Source organism: Mangifera indica, chromosome 9 (assembly GCF_011075055.1).
Source record: "Mangifera indica cultivar Alphonso chromosome 9, CATAS_Mindica_2.1, whole genome shotgun sequence".
NCBI lineage: Eukaryota > Viridiplantae > Streptophyta > Magnoliopsida > Sapindales > Anacardiaceae > Mangifera > Mangifera indica.
In genome coordinates, this window is record NC_058145.1 from 10,493,884 (window position 1) to 10,514,485 (window position 20,602).

The 20,602-nt window shown below is 34.9% G+C and overlaps 3 protein-coding genes and 1 pseudogene across 5 annotated transcripts; 2 read left to right on the plus strand and 2 right to left on the minus strand.

The window, feature by feature from the left end:
• The first annotated feature begins 322 nt into the window (after positions 1-322).
• LOC123226142 (histone H3.2) lies at positions 323-1,092 on the plus strand. Its single transcript, XM_044650632.1, has one exon. The coding sequence runs from the start codon at positions 457-459 to the stop codon at positions 865-867; it is 411 nt and encodes a 136-aa protein (XP_044506567.1). The 5' UTR covers positions 323-456; the 3' UTR covers positions 868-1,092.
• Positions 1,093-1,175: 83 nt separating this feature from the next.
• On the plus strand, positions 1,176-10,102 carry LOC123226138. 2 transcript variants are annotated; one of them, XM_044650625.1, is made up of 18 exons: positions 1,176-1,477; positions 1,553-1,649; positions 1,739-1,792; positions 1,956-2,014; positions 2,125-2,158; positions 2,377-2,467; positions 2,794-2,885; positions 5,046-5,120; positions 5,471-5,562; positions 6,110-6,239; positions 6,766-6,855; positions 7,230-7,295; positions 7,631-7,722; positions 8,176-8,241; positions 8,347-8,413; positions 8,938-9,026; positions 9,342-9,468; positions 9,692-10,102. In XM_044650625.1, exons 1-18 carry the CDS (start codon positions 1,416-1,418, stop codon positions 9,755-9,757), a joined length of 1,449 nt encoding a protein of 482 aa, XP_044506560.1. In that variant the 5' UTR covers positions 1,176-1,415; the 3' UTR covers positions 9,758-10,102. The 2 variants fall into 2 exon arrangements, with proteins under 2 accessions (XP_044506560.1, XP_044506561.1); XM_044650626.1 differs by lacking the exon at positions 9,692-10,102 and having other exon boundaries at positions 9,353-9,462.
• On the minus strand, positions 10,039-13,016 carry LOC123226139 (G2/mitotic-specific cyclin S13-7-like). Of its 2 annotated transcripts, none has more exons than XM_044650627.1 (9): positions 12,779-12,991; positions 11,990-12,104; positions 11,862-11,916; positions 11,477-11,776; positions 11,258-11,377; positions 10,934-11,179; positions 10,698-10,859; positions 10,433-10,614; positions 10,039-10,323 (listed from the first exon to the last, which is right to left on the minus strand). In XM_044650627.1, exons 1-9 carry the CDS (start codon positions 12,819-12,821, stop codon positions 10,179-10,181), a joined length of 1,368 nt encoding a protein of 455 aa, XP_044506562.1. In that variant the 5' UTR covers positions 12,822-12,991; the 3' UTR covers positions 10,039-10,178. The 2 variants fall into 2 exon arrangements, 1 of the variants encoding a protein (XP_044506562.1); XR_006504294.1 differs by having other exon boundaries at positions 10,433-10,659; positions 10,775-10,859; positions 12,779-13,016.
• An 829-nt stretch (positions 13,017-13,845) lies between these two features.
• LOC123225846 lies at positions 13,846-18,978 on the minus strand (annotated as a pseudogene).
• Positions 18,979-20,602: the final 1,624 nt, after the last annotated feature.

Consider the following 20,602-nt stretch of genomic DNA (forward strand, 5'->3'; position numbering starts at 1 on the left):
TTTAATTTCAGCAATAAAATATAATTTAAACCAAACATTCATGAAATTTGTGCAACTTGTATATTAATAATTTATTTTATATACAGTTTTCAAATCATAATAAATTCCTCAAATAGTACGCGTCCGCGTCACTCCTCCTTGAGAATTCCTAACCGTCGATCTAAACATTAATCAGGATCAATCTCCAGCCTGATAGAATCATCCTTTTCACCCGGATTGCCAGCTCACCGGGCGGCCAAAACTATTGACCGTCGATTACTCTCCAATCTACGGTCTTCCTTTACTCATTCAAATTTCTGGAGAAGCAAAAACATTTTCGAAGTTCCCTCCTTGGGCACATTCCCTCCTTATAATTACCTCCTATATCCACTCCCTGTCCATTGCTTATTGCTTCAATTTTTTTCTCGCCAATATTTTCTCGAGAAACAAACATTCTCTCAAATTGCAATCTACGAAATGGCTCGTACGAAGCAAACCGCTAGGAAGTCTACCGGAGGCAAGGCTCCGCGTAAGCAGCTGGCCACCAAGGCGGCTCGCAAGTCAGCTCCGGCGACAGGAGGAGTCAAGAAGCCTCACCGTTTCAGGCCAGGAACTGTAGCTTTGAGGGAGATCAGAAAGTACCAGAAGAGCACGGAGCTTCTGATCCGCAAGCTTCCATTCCAGAGGCTGGTGAGAGAAATTGCTCAGGATTTCAAGACCGATTTGAGGTTTCAAAGCAGCGCAGTTGCCGCTCTTCAAGAAGCTGCGGAGGCTTATCTTGTCGGTCTCTTTGAGGACACTAATCTTTGCGCAATTCACGCCAAGAGAGTCACCATTATGCCTAAAGATATCCAGCTTGCTAGGAGAATTAGAGGCGAGAGGGCTTAGAATTATTGGTTTCTGTAGCCGAGGTGAAATGTTATGTGCTAGTTTTAGTATAAGTAATTACCTTTCATGTAACAATAAGTTCGATTTTAGGTTAATCTCTCTTTTGAAATATGTTGCCTAAGATCTACGTCTGTCGTTCATTAGAAATTGTGTATATGTATGTGCTGTGACGCTGAATCTTGAATTGTCTCATTTTCAATTGATATGAAGATTGATTCTGTTGAATTCCGCTTTGGTTTTTATGATCTAATTCAAATCTTCTTGCCAACAATTACTTGAGGATTTAACTGACTTGTCTTGATATGTAGCTTGAACCCAATCCAATAGGCAAATCCTTTATATTGTTGGGCCGGGTCTCTTATCGAACTCATTAAGTCCGGTCCAGCAGATCTGTGGGAACCTTGTGCAAGTCGCCTAGGTTCGGAATGGCGGGAGATTTGTAGTTATTATAAATCTTTATTTTTTCCCTCCAAATTTGTAAACGTTTCGAGGAAGAGCAACTCTCCTAAACAAGTTAAGTGGGAAAATAGCACGTGTATTCTGCTAAAATGGAGAGTTACTTGGTTCCGTACAAGCCTCCTTCTGAAAACCCTAAACAGCTCAATGTGAGGTAAATCATTAAACCTGCTGCATAATTGGTTGCTGTGTCAGTACTTTTGTTGAAATAGGTGTCTTATTATGAAAGGAATCGATGGAAGAGGAGTTTGATTGAAGTAAGCGGCAGGGTTGAACCCAAGTATCGCCACGATCTTTCTTCCTTGCTCATGGAGTCGTACTGTGAGGTGTTTGAACTACTAATAACTGCTTCGTTATGTGAGTAAAATGATATCATTTTTCAGTGATTCTAAGACAATTTCTTTTATTTTGAAAGATTGGGAAATTTCCGCATATGTATCATACTGATGGACTGCCGTGTCGAACTTATGTAAGGATTATCTCAACTCAGTTCGGTATTTGATTATTTGCTTGTTTGGTCACTGGGCCTTCTTCATTTTGCGTTGCTTCAAGGCTTGTCATCTTCACGCTATTGTGTTGAAGGATCTTCTATACGTACGTGTGTGTTTAGTAGAATTTTTGTTGTTTGACAGATGAGTAGTGTTGGTGTCAGTAATGATGCAGCTGCCTATGTCGTTGGCTTTCCGAGGAAGTCAGTATTTCAGTTTCTTTATGTTGTTTATTCATGATTCTGGTGAGGATTTTGCTATTCATAAGAGATTAATCATTAAATTTTCTTCGTTTCTTTGTTTTTTGAATCAGACAAGGCATCTCTGCAGTGGACTTTGACACAAAAGTGAGTCCAAAAGCCTTTGACTTTTGAATCTTGCTATTTTCCCATCAAATTTGTTTAGGAGAAATGCACTTCCTTACTCCCTTTACATTTTTAGCATTGTTCTCCTGCTTGCTATGCTCTCAGTTATGCTTTGATTCATGTTTGTGTTTAGAAGCCTGGTCATTTCGCTCTTGCTTTTCTACCTTGGAACTTTTGACAGATATTTGTTATTGTTTCAGGGAGTTTACTTGGCATCAGTTACAAGATCAGGTTGCCTAACAGTGCACGACTACGAAGCTCTATATTTTCTGACTAATGACACTTTACCATGTAAGATTCTTCCTTTGATCTTTATAAATGAGAACTATATTGGCTCTGATCCCAGGTTTACTTGTGCATGTGCTTAAAGATCATGGCTTGATAGCTCCTTATGCTTCAACCAATCTTTTGTTTGTTACCCAAATTTAACTCAAATAATTCCCAACATGCAAGTTTTCAAATTTCTCTTGCTTGTATAGTACTGAATATTCATTTTTCACATTTTAAATTCCACATATACACTTTAGTAATATATGGTCTGCATACATTCAGTATTACCATGTTTTGTTTTTATGTTTTTTGTGCTCTAATTTAAGTTATCATCTCATTTGGTGTAGGCCCAATCGATGATGAAATTAAACATGTACTGCACATTTCATTGCATCAACAACTTGATTCTGTTCGATGGAATTTGGCTAATCAAGATGAGGTTTGGATTATTATCCATTAATGAGTTCTTATGTGTTAGATAATTGAACTTATATACCACTTTGAGTTGTGATGACACTATGAACAATTTACTCGATGCTGTTCAATGGAATTTGGCTAATCAAGATGAGGTCTGGATTATTATCCATTAATGAGTTCTTATGTGTTAGATAATTGAACATATATACCACTTTTAGTTGTGATGATACTATGAACAATTTATCAATTAAGCAAAAAGACCAAAAATATTAGTCTAAATTTAGCTTATTCCTACCATTGTTCAGAATTCAGAAATGATTGTGCCTAGTTTTACTTAGATAAATGACAAAGTTGTTGAAGCTTGAAGGAAGTTTCCACAAGTAGATGAATATGTATTGGACTTGTACTAGTAGTTAGAATAAAGAGAGAAGAGTATGCAGATAAACTCATATGATTATTAGTTACATTTTATCTCATAAATAAATTTTATAATGGACAAGTGATTTTCCATCTTTCTCAATCTTTAAATAGACATTTTCTCTTGTTCACTTAGTGAGCATCTTCTTCGGTATAAATATGAAACATAAAGGTTTTGCAATTGACATGACTATTAACTGCTTTATGTGTTTGATCATGTTTGCACAACATTTTTTCAATTGTCAAAAGATTTTTGATAGGATAGGGGGACACTTGTCCTTATCTTATAGGTCAGATTTTATTATAACAATGGGTAGTCAGAGTTGTCAAAGAAAAGAAGGAAGAATAATAGGGAGTTTAGGCAATCTTAGGTTTGAGGACAACCTTAAGGCTGATTGCAGGAGGTCTTTGGTGTCTTGAATGGCTAGAAATTGGAGGCTCCAACTCCTCAATTGTCCAGTTTATTGATGTGAATACCTCTTAATGAATAAAATGTTTTTTGTTTTGTTTAATTGTTGGTTGTTGGTTGTTGGTTGTTTTGGGTGAAAATGTAGTTGGATTCCTAACAAAATGGTAATAGAGCTATGAGATCTGGCAAGGGAGATAGATTGGCATTGGAAAATGGTGGAGAAATAAAGAGTTCTTGGAAAAAATGGAAGAATCTGAAATGGCGCTAGGACAGCTAAGGGGGGAGAAGAATAAAATTGAAAAAAATATGAAACGGTTGGCAGAGAAAAAATAAATTTGTTCTGGACGGTTGGCAGGGAGGGAGAAAAAAAGAAAAAAAAATTTTTAAAAAATGTGTTCTGGACAACTGATAGAGGGAAAGAAAGATATTAAAAAACAAAAAATCAAAAATCAAAACAAAAAAAAATATAAATATATATGAAAACAATTCAATTTTTCCACATTAAGGACTAGGTGGTTTTTAAAGGGGTCGGTAATGATATGATAGGAGGACAATTGTCCTTATCTTATAGTTTAGGTTTTTTTAAGGTTTTATTATAAAAATAGGTAGTTAGGGTTATCAAAGAAAGGAGGGAAGAAAAATTTGGAATTTTGGGCAATGTTAGGGTTGTGAGAAGTCTTATGGCTGATTGTGGAAGGTCTCCAATGCCTTAAATGGTTGGAAATGAGACGTCTTGGCTCCTCGAATTGTCTAATTTATCCATATAAATACCCTTTTAATGAATAAAATGTTTTTGGTTTTTCCATTTGTTGGTTGTTGGCTGTTTTGGTGAAAGTGTGGCTGGATTACTAACAGTATCTTAATCTCTGAAGTTTAATCAAACAAATGAATTAAGCATGGTATTTGCAAAGAGGCAACTGGCATGAAGTTATTGTAATTTAAATGATGCAACGAGAGTTTGAAAACAAGACCACTTTATCAAATTATTTGCTGGCTGTGATAACATCTTAAGTACTGCTTGACAAAAAGGTTAAATTGTTTAGTAATGTCCCTATAATGATATAGAATCTTGGACAGTGAGCATGGTAATTCACTCATGGTGATTGTTGTTGAGAAATCTAGTAATCTATTGTCATTTTGGGCTGGCATTTTATTTTAAAATTTTTGTTCAGTTCAGTAGTACGTATCTGTGCGCTTTCTTTATTAATACTAATAATACTAAATATATCTCTAGTCAGTTCTTAGTTTGTGAATGCATGTACTAGTTGTACCAGTGACTTGCGATATTAGTTTGATGTATTCATTTCCTCTTGGGCTTTTACACTAAATGGGTTTTAATATTATTAACTCATGCAGGTTGCTTGTGCATCTACTAAAAGTAATGAAGTACGAATATTTGATATTGGTTACATCTCATCTGACCCAGTCGAAGTAAGTGTTTCTTTTCACAGTTCTATCTTTTATTTGGTTTACTGCATATTGGCAGTAATAAATTATTTATATATCCACTTCAATGCTGTCAACTTCTTGTATTTTAATAGCTTACAGCATATGCCTGATCAGTAAAATGATATTTTAATGCATTTTTTCAGTCTTCCAAAAGAATTTTGATTTGAAAATAAAGAGTTGGTGTTTTCAAAACTTTTTAATGCAATGAATTGTATTATTCAGACTTTCATTGCTTTATTTAAATATTTTTTAGTTGGTAGTTTATCCATATTCTGGTACAGCATCCTGATTTGCATGTTTATATTGGTGAATACATTCTCCTTCTTATTCAGGTCTTAAGAACAAGACGTGCTGTCAGTGTTATTGGGTCTTATTATCAGAAAGGTGTAGCTGGTATTGCCTTTAGTGCAACTGATGAGTCAAGGTTGGTGAATTAGTGAACTCTTTGACTTATGTGTCTAAACCTTGATGCTGTGGTGCGACAAGAATGAAACAAGAGAATCATGAACTTTGAATTGTGCAATTTCAGTTATGATTTATCATTTTAAATCCTTGTTTTATCCCCATGTAGCCTTTTTTGTTTTCAGTTGAAAGTGATGGCATATAATTAAATTTTCATTTTTCAAGTATTTTTTCCTTTAATATTGAAAAATGGGATTCTAATTGTAAATGTAATATTTGCTATGACTTGGGTACCACAAACTGAAAATGAGGTGAGGCGATCAGATATAGCCAAACAAAATTAGCATTCAGCATTTTCCTTAATTGTTGCTACAACATTTTAGCTTTTACATTACAAAGCTGATTGTGATTATAATGTTGATAATCATACTTTTGTTTCAACTTATTCATTTAAAATTCACCGGAGGTTTCATATGTGTAAATTTGTTTTCTTTCTGCTATGGAGATGCAGTGTGTATGAATTAGCTAGTTGCTAATTATTAAATTTGTTTAATGGTCCATTTTGATAGGCTACTTGCTTCTGATACGCATGGGATACTTAATATATGGGATAGACGAATGAGTGATCTTCCATGTCTTGAGCTTACAACTAATTCTCGTTGCACTCTTAATAGCATCCAACTACACTCAGATAATCAGGTTAATAATATACTCAAAACAGTCTTCTATATGCAAGCTTCCATTATGTGTATCCCTGAAAATATAAATTTTGTGCTGTTTTATGTGATGAACAGAGAACTACATTGCATACTAGGTATTCATTATACTGCATGTGTGCCCCCTTTTAGACATGCCTGCTATAGCAATTATTTTACAAGCTGCAGTTGCTCTTTAATTGAGCATATGCTTATATTATGTTGTGAGGTGGATGGTTTAAACTTGCACTGTTGGTGCTTTCCAATTTTCGGCTTGATAATTGGCCATGGAAAGTGTTAGAGGGATAAAGAACTTCACAAGTTATTTGAATGTTGTAGACCAATATATATGCTTTACAATGTTCCTATCAAAGTATTGATTCTAGCCAGTTTGTTCTAACTGCACTAAATATAAGGAATGGACTGGTGAGTATGTAGTCATTAGAAGTAAAGTGCGCTGTTTTTTATTTCTTAATCTATCATTCATTTCTTCCGAGGAGAAATTGTTCTAATAAATTCATTTACTTTAGATTGTTTTTGCAGGTGGTAAGAATGGGAATATATATATATGGGATCTTCGTGGAGGAAAAGCATCTTCTGCCTTTCAGAATCATAATGAAGTAAGTTTTCAGGCTATATTTTTCAAAATTTGTTTTCTTACTTTGTCTTGTGATATTGGAGTTTGACTGGAAGCTAAATACCACCAAGTAACCAGTAGGGAGATCCTCATGTCATCATTTGCTCTATTGTTTATTGTGCCAAAAAAATGTGTTCACACTTCCCACTACTCTAATTTTCTGAATCAAATTGTGTTGTGGTAGCTTTACTTCTTGTGAATGTCCATTTTTTCACGAGATTATTGCATTAGAATTTGATTTACAGTTGGTAAAGTCTTACGCAGTTGATAGTGTAGTTGCTTCAGATAATGTCCATCTTCATTTGGTATAGTCTGTTTGATTCTCTATTCTAAATTATATCTTTTGTACGTTCTCAGGTAGGTCGTCCACCTCTAACAGCATTGGTGTTAGCTTCAATGCTAAAGAAAATTGGGTCTTTGAAGGTATGCACATCTGCTCTGATGCTGGATTTGTTGCATATTGTGAATTTTCTATTAATTAAGGATGGCAGTGGTTATTTCAGTGATTTGCTGATTTCAGGCTCCATAGTATGCTGATCTCTAGATTGGAGTTGTATTTGTTAAAAGTCCTGATCCATACATTATGTATATAACTGTAGACACTTGTTCACTGCTTTTTAAATTCCTCAACAATCAATTTAAGCTTTTCTGGTTTCATATTATAAAAAAAAAAAGAAACTTCTATTCTTTGTTAGAAAGTTATTTTTTGTTACTATTTTGCTTTTGGCGATATTCTTATCTAAAGTCATCTTATGTAGGCACAATCCAATATTGTCCCACTGGAAATATATTCTATTGATTTCGATCCTAGTTGTCCATATCAATTGGCTTTCCACTTGGAAGATGGTTGGTATGTAAAACAGATGTGCTTTTTGGTTTTTTCATGCGAGTTAGATGTTATTGAAGTATACAATAATTTCTTCACGTGCTGTAATTTAGATAACATTATATTTTATTTAATCGCATGATAGAAGTATATTTACCTTCCTATGTCCAAAGTTGACTTCTATGTTTTATGCTTATGACTTTGGACTTGTTTGTATACACTATTTCATGTCTTTTCATTTTGTTGATTATGCTTTTGTAATTGATTGACAACAAATGCTTCAGGTTGTCTCAAAGATATTGAGAGATTTTTTATTTCTTTTTGTAGCACTTGCAAATGTTTATGTATGTGTATTTGCATGTGTGTGTGTGTTTTTGTGTACACATGTATGCGTGATTTATGAGATAACATTGGTTTTGCCAAATGGTTAATGTTAAATAGATCTACTTGTTTCCAAATTTTTCATGTGTGATGTAGGTCAGGTGTTCTGAATATTCATAATTTTCAAGTTACCCATGTTCATTGCCCACCTCCAGCTTGGTTGTAAGTCATGTTTCATACATTTAGAATTACACCAATTTTAGCAGAAAGAATGGTAACTTGTTCGATAATTTTGTAATAGTTTTCTTTTGGTTTGCGAGTTATTAGGGATGATTTCAACAGTCCACCTGATCTAATGCAATCAAGGAAACCAGCGTGGCTACCGACAAATTCCGTATGATTTTTCATCCATTTGTTTTACCTTTTAAGTCTAGTTTGTTTATTCATTATTAACCTAGTATCATGCTAGATACATGCTTGCATGGGCTTATTCACGCAAGGCTGTCAAGCAGTGTTGTCAAGACATCACCTTAATGAATCCTTGGCACAATTCGTGCTGCGGAAAATGTATGATTAGCTTGTCAGGACATTAGGGCTTGGACTGTACTAAAGATTTCATATTATTTGGCTCCTAAATGGTGTATGTAGCATATCTTAGGAGAACATCTCTTTTTCCAATTTGAGTAGCATTGATTTGTACTGTAGTCAGAAATCCAGTTTAGTCAGGGCTGCCCTCACTGTTTTCAGACTCATGTTTTTTGTTCAAATATTAGTATTGCTCAGTATTTGAAACTATTTGCTCAACAGTTGTCATATTTTAATGTCTCTTTTGGTTTAAACACAAATTCAAGATTAATTCCCAACTGAGTTGGTTTTATCTGGAAATATTCTTGAGTTTGTACCATGTTTTTGATGCAGATCTATGTGGTTGCATCATCCTCTGACCAAGGCATTCATCTCTTAGATTTCTACCCAGAGTCAAGCTCCCCTAGCCATGTGGACTTCATGTAAGACACCCTGCAATATATATATATTTTTTTATGTGATCATCGGGCTATCCACTGGTTGAATTGGATTGATGACCTGAAGTAAAATGTTCTACATAGTAAGAAATTCCACAAAAAGGGAAGTTAGATGAGAATATTAGAAATATAAATATTTTCATGGGTGAAAAAAGAACTTACAAGGTGGTACATATTTTGATTATGTTTTCCACATGATCCAGTGACTGTGGCCTTCTACTGTTACGACTTTGTGTATGCTTGTGTTATCTTGGAGTTTATTTTATTTTATTTTATTTTTTAAATGTCCTCTTCTTCTAGTGACAATACAGAGAGCTTATCTGAGAGAAACAAGCACAAAAAGCAAAACAGGTTTATTCCACTATCAGAAGGTGTTACTGCATGTGCCACTCATCCTCTCAATGGTACCATCATAGCAGGAACTAAGGTTTGTGGTTTTAGAGCATCTACTTCGTTATTATTCGTTTATTTAACAATGGATATACTTTTTTCTATTACTGTTTTTTAATTTCTCTAACTGGAATTCATAGATTTTTTTTTTCCACTTTTCAATTTTTTTTAATTATAAATAAACCCAAATATATAATGGGTAGTTTAAATATGTTACGATAACTTGTAGGAATATATGATGAATTGGATTTTGGCTTCAGGTCTCATCTTTACTGGTGGTGTCCCAGCAGCAGAAGTGCTATAATCATTCCGACACTGAGCAATGAGGTAGACTAAACTATACGCAAGGGATAACCTTCTGGAGCCTGAGGAAACCGATAAGGTGACTAGAGCTTGCACCCATAAGGAGCACTGTAAAGTAAGACCGTAAATACATATCACTAATCTTTTAGAAGTCTGAGAACTGCTTAGTATAAACAATAACAATGACCTATTGCGCTGATGAAGTATTATGAGTTTGGTTTTGAAGGTCCGTGATGAAACTCATAATATTTGAACACAAAATTAGGCCAATCTTTATTCTTAAACTGTAAAAGCAAACAAGAAATTAAAGGGAAAGCAATCATTCTTGCATTCATTTGATATAAAGGTTTTACATACATTCCATCCAATATCGGCTAGTCTGTCATTAGTGATTTACAAGGGAAGCACCCATCAACCTATGGTAGAAAGACCTTATATTTCCCCTCATGAGGAGCTTGATAAAAGATCTTCCGCTGGAGCAAAATGAGCGATAAAGCCCTTTTCAGGACATAAGAATTTATTACAGACTGCTGTAAGCCCATTTTCTTTAGCCTCCACGTGCAACTTAGCCAAGAGCTTTGCACAATCCCTGTTTCATGAAAAATTACATCTTAAATTATATGCCATTTACACATGCCATAATAGCAATGACCATATACTCCGAAAACAAAATATAACAAAGAAAAGAGTAACATTACTTAATTTTCTTTTCACAATATCCAGTATGATGCTTCAGAGTTTCGGTCCAATAAGGTCTCTTGTTAAGGGTACAACGTGCAGTATAAACAGCTGAAGCAGCGAACATTGATGGGCAGTAAGAAATTATAATGTGGTAAGAGGTGATACCGAGTTCAGCTAGGAAAAACACCATATTCTCCATCTGCATTGCCAGACAAATCCATGCTGAATACATCAGAAATCGATTCTGAAAAATGTTGAAACCAAGATAAAAATGCTAGTTACCTCCTGATCAGGCAAAACAGAAGCTTTAAGATACCGCACAAGGAACACATATGGAGTAGGAACTGTTAAATACCAACCTAACTCCCCCAAAATTTCTTTTTCCATGGCACACACCTCTTCTCCATCATAAACATAATCTGATATGCATACAAAATCGTTAACCTGCAAAGACATATGCTATAAATAAGAACACAAGAAGGAAAATTTTAAACTAGCAGAAGTTGAGAGCACTCTACCAGTGGAGCCCAGATTTCTTCATACTTGCAAGCAATGAGCATTGAGCTAATGCCAACTAGCTGAAGTTTGTCCCTGCTCACAGTCTTCCTCGAAAGGTAGCGATCAAATATGTTTATGGTAAGGTACAGGGTTTCTGGTGTTAGTTCAAATCTGTCATGAACTTCTATCAGCCAGACTACTAGAACAGTTCTCATCCTTTCATTAATAGGCTGCGAGATCATGTAATCGTGCACTCGGCTCTCATCCTGAAACACAAGATATGTGTTATCAGAGAGACACTGTATGGCTCTACTTAAGAAATAGGAAGTACAGGGAGAAATTACTTCTTTGTAGAACATGTAGATATCTTCAACATACTCAACTACTGCCAGGCCATCATCTGCATCTGCTGCATCAATGTCCACTATCACATCCTTCGGCTTGTTGGCAATTCCGCCAGCAGCCTAAACCAAACGAGATTTGAAAATCAACAAATTGAAGATCAATATTTTCTTGAAGCCCTGCAAAATCAACTCAAAGGATAATTGAACTTCCAAAATGACCTTGCTTCGAGCAGTAAGAATTGAACTGAATGCCTTGACTCTATTCCTTAAGGTCTTTTCCCTTGATCTTTGTCTACCACAAGGTTCGGCAATCCCCTCTTCAGAAGGTCCGATTGAGGTCGAATTATCAGGTAATTTCTTTTGCTTGTCTTCTGCTTTACCCTTTTCTTTCTCATCAGAGCTTATTACAATTAGATCATCACATTTTGGTTCTTCAGATAACTTCTTTTCAGTTCCTGCTGCCTTCTTCAGAGATTGGTCTTTTCTTCTTGCAGTCACCCCATCATCAACCACTACAAGCTGCAAATAACAGCATTGGCATTGTAATCACTACAAATTTTCCATACACTAAAATGTTTAAAATGTTCTAGTTTTAGATTACTACCTTATTCTGCTCTGCTGCCACTTTCGCATTTGCTAAAAGCTGTGCACGAAAACCCCTGTAACCAAGCAAGAACTAGGTAGAAAGAAAAAATCTCTCATAGACACAAACAAAAAGAGAGGGATATAGACCTTGTAATTGGGCGAGAGATCTTTCCTTCAATATTTTGTAGAACCTCAAGATTTCCTATATCGCGAAGAACTTGTCGATTCTTTCCTTTTGCTGGATCATTCCTCACCTTACCTCCTAAAGGGAAAAGCCAAAAGATAAACTGATATCAAGAAACACAAAGAGAAAGAAAGCCTTCATGTAGATGCAGCAGTGCAATAGACCATTTTATTTCACACCCAAATGGAAACGCTTGCTGTTCCAATCAATTTGATTCACAAGAAAAATTGAACAAGAATGCACCACTCATGGATCAATGTCAAGTAAATAATCAACACAATCGTTTTGAAAATAAATGAAAACCCAGAAATTATCAGGATATATGGATTTCAAATAAAATCTCACCAAAGTCATAACAAAGAAACAAACAAATATGATCAAGATACGACCCAGTAGTAATTACCTGAAAATTACCCTAAGTCAGGAAAAAAAAAAGTATAAATCAATCAATCAATCAAACTACTTAACTTGATCAAGAAAAACCCATAAACAATCATCCAGAAAAGACACCAGTATAAAGTCGCAAGAATTATACCCAATCATTAATATAATAACAGGTTAACGAGGAAAAGGCAAATCAAATTTAAAAAAAAAAATCACATTGATAAAAAGGGAAGCAATGAAGTAACAATGAAGATAAAGAACAGAAACAAATTATACATATAAGGGTAGAAGTAGAAAAAAACCCAAAAAATAATTAATCAAAGAAACAGTCAATCAGTAAGTGAAAACGAAGGGAAATTAAGTTAAACCTCTGGGTTTCCTAGGAATCACAACTTTTGCTTCCGCTTCCATTCCTTCAAAAACAAAAACCTGTAAGCCTTTTCTCTTTCTATTTTAATTTGCTCTATATCTAAATTTTCTTGTTTGTGCTAGAACTTTTTAATGCTGTGCTTCTGAATGTGTGGAGCTGACGAAACGCCTTCCAATTAAGCGCTTCAGAGGCTAACGGTAAAAAAATTCAATTTCGAATTTCGACCGTTTGATGATAAGTCTTGCTCTGAATCAAACGGCACAAGCGGACGTTTTCATCCTTACTTTGGGCTGGGAAAGATTGGGTTTAGCTGGCCCAATTAACCCACTCAATCCTCTTTAACAGTATAATATGAAACCCATAACTCAAACTGATCCACTAATTATCTACCCATCTCTTACCCATCTTCTGATCCTTGTCACCAAACCCCATTCAGGATGGCAACAAGAAAAGGGTATCAATCCACATTTTCGATTATATAAAAAATATCAATCCTTATATATTAATTATTTTAATATATATAATAAAAATATATTAATACTTTAAATAATAAATATTAAAACAATCTCATTTTTCATTATAAAAATATTTTCCATCTCATCCCTTCTTTTTCTATTCTTATCAAAAGATTTTCTTTTCGAATAAAGTTAAAGAAAATAAACAACCTTTAATTCAAACTAAAATTATCATCTCTAACCCTATCATAGCTTTGACAACGACTCCAGCTAAAGAGATTGCTCCTCCTACTCTTCTAGAGACGCCGACATCAAATCCTTACAGGTATGTCCAACAGTTTACCATCAACTTCAATTTTAGCGGCGAAATCGCCTCTATCGCCTGTGCTAGTAATTGCTCAGGAAGCTAGCCTTGTAACCCTATCGATTGAATGCGTCTTCCCCTTATCTTTATCACCATTGAAAAGAAGTTTTAGATTGTAAATTAAAGATTTATTAGATTCAGTTAATGTGGATAGGTTTCGAGCAGATTAATTAGATTTTTTGGTATGAAAATCAAAATTTAACATATTTACTAAACCTCAAAGAAAGTTTTGGGTTAACAATCATATAAATAAATTTTTTTTTTATTTTTAAATAAAGATAAACATGAGAAGTTAGGAACAACAATCCAGAGAATTGAAGTAAATTAAAATCAAACCCTAAATTTCTGATAACCTACACTAAATTTCCTCTTCACAATTAAGCTCTCTCGCCTCTAATCCTCCTGGCGAGTTGAATATCTTTAGGCATAATTGTCACTCTTTTGGCGTGAATTGCGCAGAGATTTGTGTCCTCAAAGAGTCCAACAAGATAAGCCTCGGCTGCCTCTTGAAGAGCCGCGACGGCGCTGCTTTGGAACCTTAAATCGGTTTTAAAATCCTGTGCGATTTCTCTCACTAGTCTCTGAAACGGAAGCTTCCGAATCAAAAGCTCTGTGCTCTTCTGATACTTTCTGATCTCTCTTAAGGCTACTGTTCCCGGCCTGAAACGGTGTGGCTTCTTCACTCCTCCCGTCGCCGGAGCTGACTTGCGAGCAGCTTTTGTGGCCAGCTGCTTACGTGGGGCCTTGCCTCCAGTCGACTTCCTTGCTGTTTGCTTCGTACGAGCCATATGAAAGATTGAAAATTTAGGGTATTTGCTTGTATCTGGATGTGTTTGCTTCTTGAGGCGGTAAAAGTGGAGAAATTCGGGTTATTTATCGGAGAGGAGAAATTTGGAGGTGGGAAATTTGAAAATTTTGGTGTGTTTTGGAGAGTTTGGGATGAGTAAATCTAGACCGTAAATTTTAGGATAATCGACGGTAAATAAAGCTTAGAATGCTGATTTGTCGATCCTAGTGAAAAAAATTTGACCAATAGAAAAGTTTTATCGAAGGACTGATCCATGTGCACCGTTGTAGGGGAATGAACACTGAAAGCGTTACAGTATGAAGCCGCCTAATAATTTGATAATTTCTTTGAGTCCCCTAAGCTTTCTCTTACTATCGTCCTGTATGACTAGAAAGATATATAAAAATATACTCCTATTAGATATGGCAAATGTGTTGGTCCAGCAGCCCGAAGAATGAGAAAATGGTTCGACCCGAAAGGGCACAGCATGGTATTGTAGCAAGTTGGGCCAGGCTCATAGGTCTTCAAGGTCAGGCTTGGCTATTAGGCCTTGGGTCGACAGGTTTGTGACTGTTTGTATAATTATTTAAAAAATTAATTAATTAATATTTATAATATAAAAAAAAAAATTTAATTAGCAGACTCAACCCTATATACATAAGGTAGAGTCATGGGCCTTATATGCTTTTTAGGCCCATCCAACCTTAGACTCAATGGGTCGTATTGGAGTCGGTCTGACCTGATTCAATCCTATTCACTAACACCTCTAACTCCTATAATGGGAAGATACATGAATTCAAAGAATTAAAAAATTACACATAATTATACTATGTGATAATTCGATAAATGCCTTGAAAATATGTTTAAGAGGATTTTTCACTTTTTAAATTTTATTTTAAACATTAATTTTAACATATAAATTATATTTTTATCACTTTAATATTATTTATACTCTTAATAATATAAATAAATTACATTTTCACTCTAACTATTTGGTACTTTCTTTTTCCTCCCCATCTTTTGTTTTCATTGTCGCCACCTTTTTGTTTGTCCTTTAGATCTCAAAGTCATTGCCAAATCTTGCACTTCTCCACGTACTCTTGTTTCCATTTGATTTTTTCTAGTCTTAGGAAGGTCGCTAGTTGATGTCTTCGAACCAATGAGCTTAAAAGCAACCATTGAGCTCCTCTTTTGAAAATGTCTTTTGAACATCTTGTGGAATTAGGCAGTCCTACTTAAGACAGTTTTGCATTAAAGTGCTTTAAATATATCTTCAAAGTCTCACATTTTTCTTGTTGTATGTTCTCAAGATGGTTGATGGCTTCGATGTAGCACTAAGTTACTTAAGATTGATGCAAGAACTAAATGGTCAGTTGTTTCCATGTGGTGATGTAGAAATTGAAGGCATCTAAATAATCTCAAAGATCATTAGTTCCATCAAATGAATTGATGGATGGTGCCTTAAATTTTTTGGAAAAGGATCATAATGCCCTAGAAGGGAGAGTGGAGATTTTCTTACTTTGATTTATGGCTCATCGTTTATAACAACCATGACTTTTAGAACTTGCTTCAGATCAAGCAATGGGATGTCCATTGGATGCAGATTGGGAACTACCTTCTCATGGCAAGCCCATAAGGTGTTGAGGTGCACCCACATATTTGGTTTCTAGGCTTGTTTATTGAGGTGAGCTAGCTTGTTAAAAACAAATTTTGACCCATCTTATCATACGGTCAATTGAGATGATCCCTCAAAGAGTGAGTTTCCTTTTACACTTTCAAGGTCGACATCCCTATGATAAGACTTACAATTGATTTCGTCATGGTGTAAGTTTGTACCTCACTTGTCAATGTCATCTCAATATAAATTATTTTGAACATGTTAATGGTTATTACCACTTGAATGTATGACATGCTTTAGACATTGAAGATTATCCTCATCATGATGTGAGTTAGAAGTTGCACATCGTAGGTCAGCACCGTTATCAATTATGTGAGCTCAAGTCTACATTATGTGCATCATTGTTTTAACGAGTATGATAAATCAGACACATAAGTTATGTCCTACATGTCAGATAGGTTATATTGGAGGCTACTTGTCATCTTTCCTTAAAGGGGTTTAGAGAATTTATTTGCAAGGCGTGAGACCTCACTTAAGTTGCTTATAAGGGGATTGGCGCCCTGTAGATACTTTTGAGATAACATTCTTATGTCATTAGATGAACACTTAGATTGTGCTTATCACATTAGCTATTCGAGACACCACCCAAAGGGGGGGGGGGGGGGGGGGGGGGGGGAGGGAATGATGACATGTCCCTAGTCTTAGCATCAAGTTGACATTCAATGAGTGATAGAGGCAATAAAATATGATTGAGATTGTCTTCACTAGTGCGATTAACACTAGTCATGAATCTAATGACACTCATTTCGTGAGATGACATTAAAGTAGAAACTCATGTATATTAAAGATTATACTATTGGAAAACATAAGAGCTTATATTTGGGGTCTTTTTTCTAGCATCAAATTGTTGATGTTAAAATATGCACCAATAAGTACATTAAATTGAGAAGACTCAAGTGTGAGAATATGAATAGATGCAATAACATAAATAGAAGACAAATAATTTTTACTTGGTTTGATCAGAATGATTAATAGTCTACATCTGATGTGTTGTTATTAATTCAATGAAATGCAATTGCAATATTAGTAGAAAGAAATAAATTGTAACAATGGACTATTAAGTGTCCATAGTTTTTTTTTTTTCATCCTCTTTCCCTTCTCGCAACTTTGTATTTATACTAATGAAAGATAGTGTTACATAATTTTAAAGACAATGTAGTAATTAATGGCATAATAAATATGTTGTGATAGTTATGATATAGTAAGAATAACTACAATTCAATTCGAATTTAAGGTTTTTAATCTGTCTCTATCCTAACAAAAAGAGAATTTCCCAATAAAAATAAGAAAAGAAACAAAAAAAATCTTTACAATTGAGGACAGAAATACATATATTTCCTTCCTATCCTATCCTTGTCTCTATTGCTATCTGCTCTTCTTTATATTTATATATTTAATTAAAATATTAAAATATTATTTATGTTGCAAATGTTATTAGGACATTTAAAATATTATGTTAGTTTTAGTTTTAATTAATCTTATTATTTAATATATTTATATTTCGTTTAAAAGGTACAAAGAATGAATTTTTTTTTTTATAGATATAGAAAGAATTTTTTTTTTTAACAAATAAAAAAAGAGAAAATTTTTTTCTATAAATGTAAAACAGAAAAAACTTGTCATTCCTGTAACAAAGATAAAAGTCAGTATCTTTTACAAGACAGGAACAAAAAATTAGAATATTTGCCCTGCCTCTTCCCATTACCATGCCGATTATTAATTTTAAGAAAGATGATGCATTTACAATGAGATGGTTGTTATTGTGATCATGACATAAATAGTCCCGTTTCCTGTTTCAAGACTTTCAGAAAAGAAGATACCTTTCTTAAGACTCGAGTCTACGAATTGCAAGGTGGACCTATAGTTGCTGCCAAAAATCATATCAGCAAGTTGACACCATAACATCAATACATGATGCTTTTCAGAGTCTTACTCTAAACTTATATTCAAATTTCGTGTTTTCTTATCCAGAAGTAAAAGCTTTGTTGATGGATGATGTAGATTTGATTATCTGGGAACTACTAGAATTGTGAATGGTTCTGTTCCCTCTCTAACAACCGATTGGTATTGTTAATTTCCGGACCAATTTTGCAGAATAGGCAATGTCTTGATTATCATTCATTTTTCATATTTTCAATAAAAATTTGAGTTTTTGGTGGTTAGAAAAACTAGAGCACTCGAATGGCATCGAATCGTGTTCCACACATGATGGATTCATATTTGGATTAAGATTGCTCATAGTAATATGATTGCTGCAGGCATAAGGAAGAAAAGCAGAAGCAAAATTCAATTATTAACATATATTAATCCAAACATTTTAATTAAATCCGAAGCTTGTTTAACTTAAAGGCTCAACAAATTTGATGAAAAGATTCATATTTTTTGATTAAATTTCAAAAGATTTACATATCCAGATCTAAATTGGAAACAGATTCAACACCTATCTAAGCTCGCTCACCTCTGATTCTCCTAGCGAGTTGAATATCTTTAGGCATAATAGTGACCCTCTTGGCGTGAATTGCACAGAGATTTGTGTCCTCAAACAGTCCAACGAGATAAGCCTCGGCCGCCTCTTGAAGAGCCGCGACAGCGCTGCTCTGGAACCTCAAATCAGTTTTGAAATCCTGAGCGATTTCTCTCACGAGTCTCTGAAATGGAAGCTTCCGGATCAGAAGTTCCGTACTCTTCTGATACTTTCGGATCTCTCTCAAGGCGACGGTTCCAGGCCTGAAACGATGAGGCTTCTTCACTCCTCCGGTAGCCGGAGCTGACTTGCGAGCAGCTTTTGTGGCCAGCTGCTTACGCGGCGCCTTGCCTCCGGTAGACTTCCTCGCTGTTTGCTTTGTACGAGCCATTTCGGAGATTTGAGGCCGCGAAAATGTATATGTTTTCCGAGAAAAGACGAACGCAAATTTTGGAGTGATAGTAGCCGGGGAAATAATTGGAGGGTTTTATAGGAAAAAACAATTAGGAGGGAAGTTTGAAATTTCGAGCGTGTATCCAAGTTTTAAATGAGTGAAATTTAAGCCATAGATTTGTGCCTGATCGACGGTGTATAATAATTGAATCTGAGTGAACTGACTATCCACGTGAAAAATGAAAATATCTGGAGCGTAGATTATTATGTACACTGACGGTCAAGATTGTTTAAAACAAGGTTAAGAGGATAGCAATCCGTGTGATATTTCAAAGAACCAATGAAAATTTACCTTTGAAGCGAGAAATTGAAAATCCTTTTCCGGGAAGGACGAGCTTTGGACCGTCGATTAGTGGAGTAATCAACGATAGCAATTATAAGATGTTTTTCCAATCAACGGCTGATTCACAAGTTAAAAATGTTAATAATTTGGTATCAAATAAACAGTCCTGAAATTTTGATTAAGCAAATAATGAATTTATCAATAAATAAATTATAACCTTTAAAAGTTTATTATTTTATAGATGTTTCATTGCATTTCAGTTGATGAAATCTTATGTTGGATTGTAATAGCTAGGGTTGGATTCCAAATAAACTTATTAAAATTTAAAACGAGTTTTGCACGAATAAGTCTAACTATAAATATGAGGTAAACAAATATGAATCCAAATGTGACTTGAGAAATAGTAAAGAACTCAAACTCGACTAGAGGTTATGCTTGGTTTACGAGCCGAGCACAACTTACATCATTAAAAAAAAATAAAATGAATGACATTGTTTAGAGGAGCTAAACCAAATATCTCTTGCGAACTCAAGTCAAATCTAGTCCATTCACACAAACATGTGCTAGGTGCAAGGCGATCATGAAACTCTTAAATTGCGAAACAAGCAAAATACAAACAAGTTTTTCTCCATACTCAATGAGCCCGAACCGAAAATGAGTCAAACCTATATGAAAATGAGCTTCTCTGAATTCGGATTTGGTTTGAATTCAACCCTAATAATAGCACTCAATATCTGATTTTGTAGTGATTCCATATACACAAATTTTGTGGGGATTTTTCCCTTTATTACATGATTACATAATTCTATATATATTATTCTAAAATTTACATTTAAGATAAGATAATATGAATGAATGATTGACCGATTGGCTTAATACAAAAGTAATGCCTACTGATACATTTATACAACTAAACAGAGAACCAGGATCAAACAGAGAACTGCAAAATCATGGAATCTGAAAGAGGCTTCCCCAGCTGTATGTTTCTCAAATATAAAGTCTTGCCTATAACTTAACTTCAGGTGAAACCGGCTGAATTTGATTGTCGTTAGGTTGGCGTGCCAGTTGAACTTCAGGAGGCAAAGCAATTGTAGATGGGGAAGTAACTCTTAACCTGAAACGGCTCGCTAATGAAGAAACTAAAGATTGGTCCCATAAGAAGACATGAATGAGTACAGAGACTTTGGCATGCCAGTGCAATGACAGCTTCTGGCTAAGGGAAACAGTGTCATAACATCTAATTGCTCCTTCCGAAGAAACCGTCCAGCGAAGAAGCTTCCAAATGGTTGCTGCTTTGTACAGAACGGTGACCTCAGGGTGCATCTTCATCATCATCAA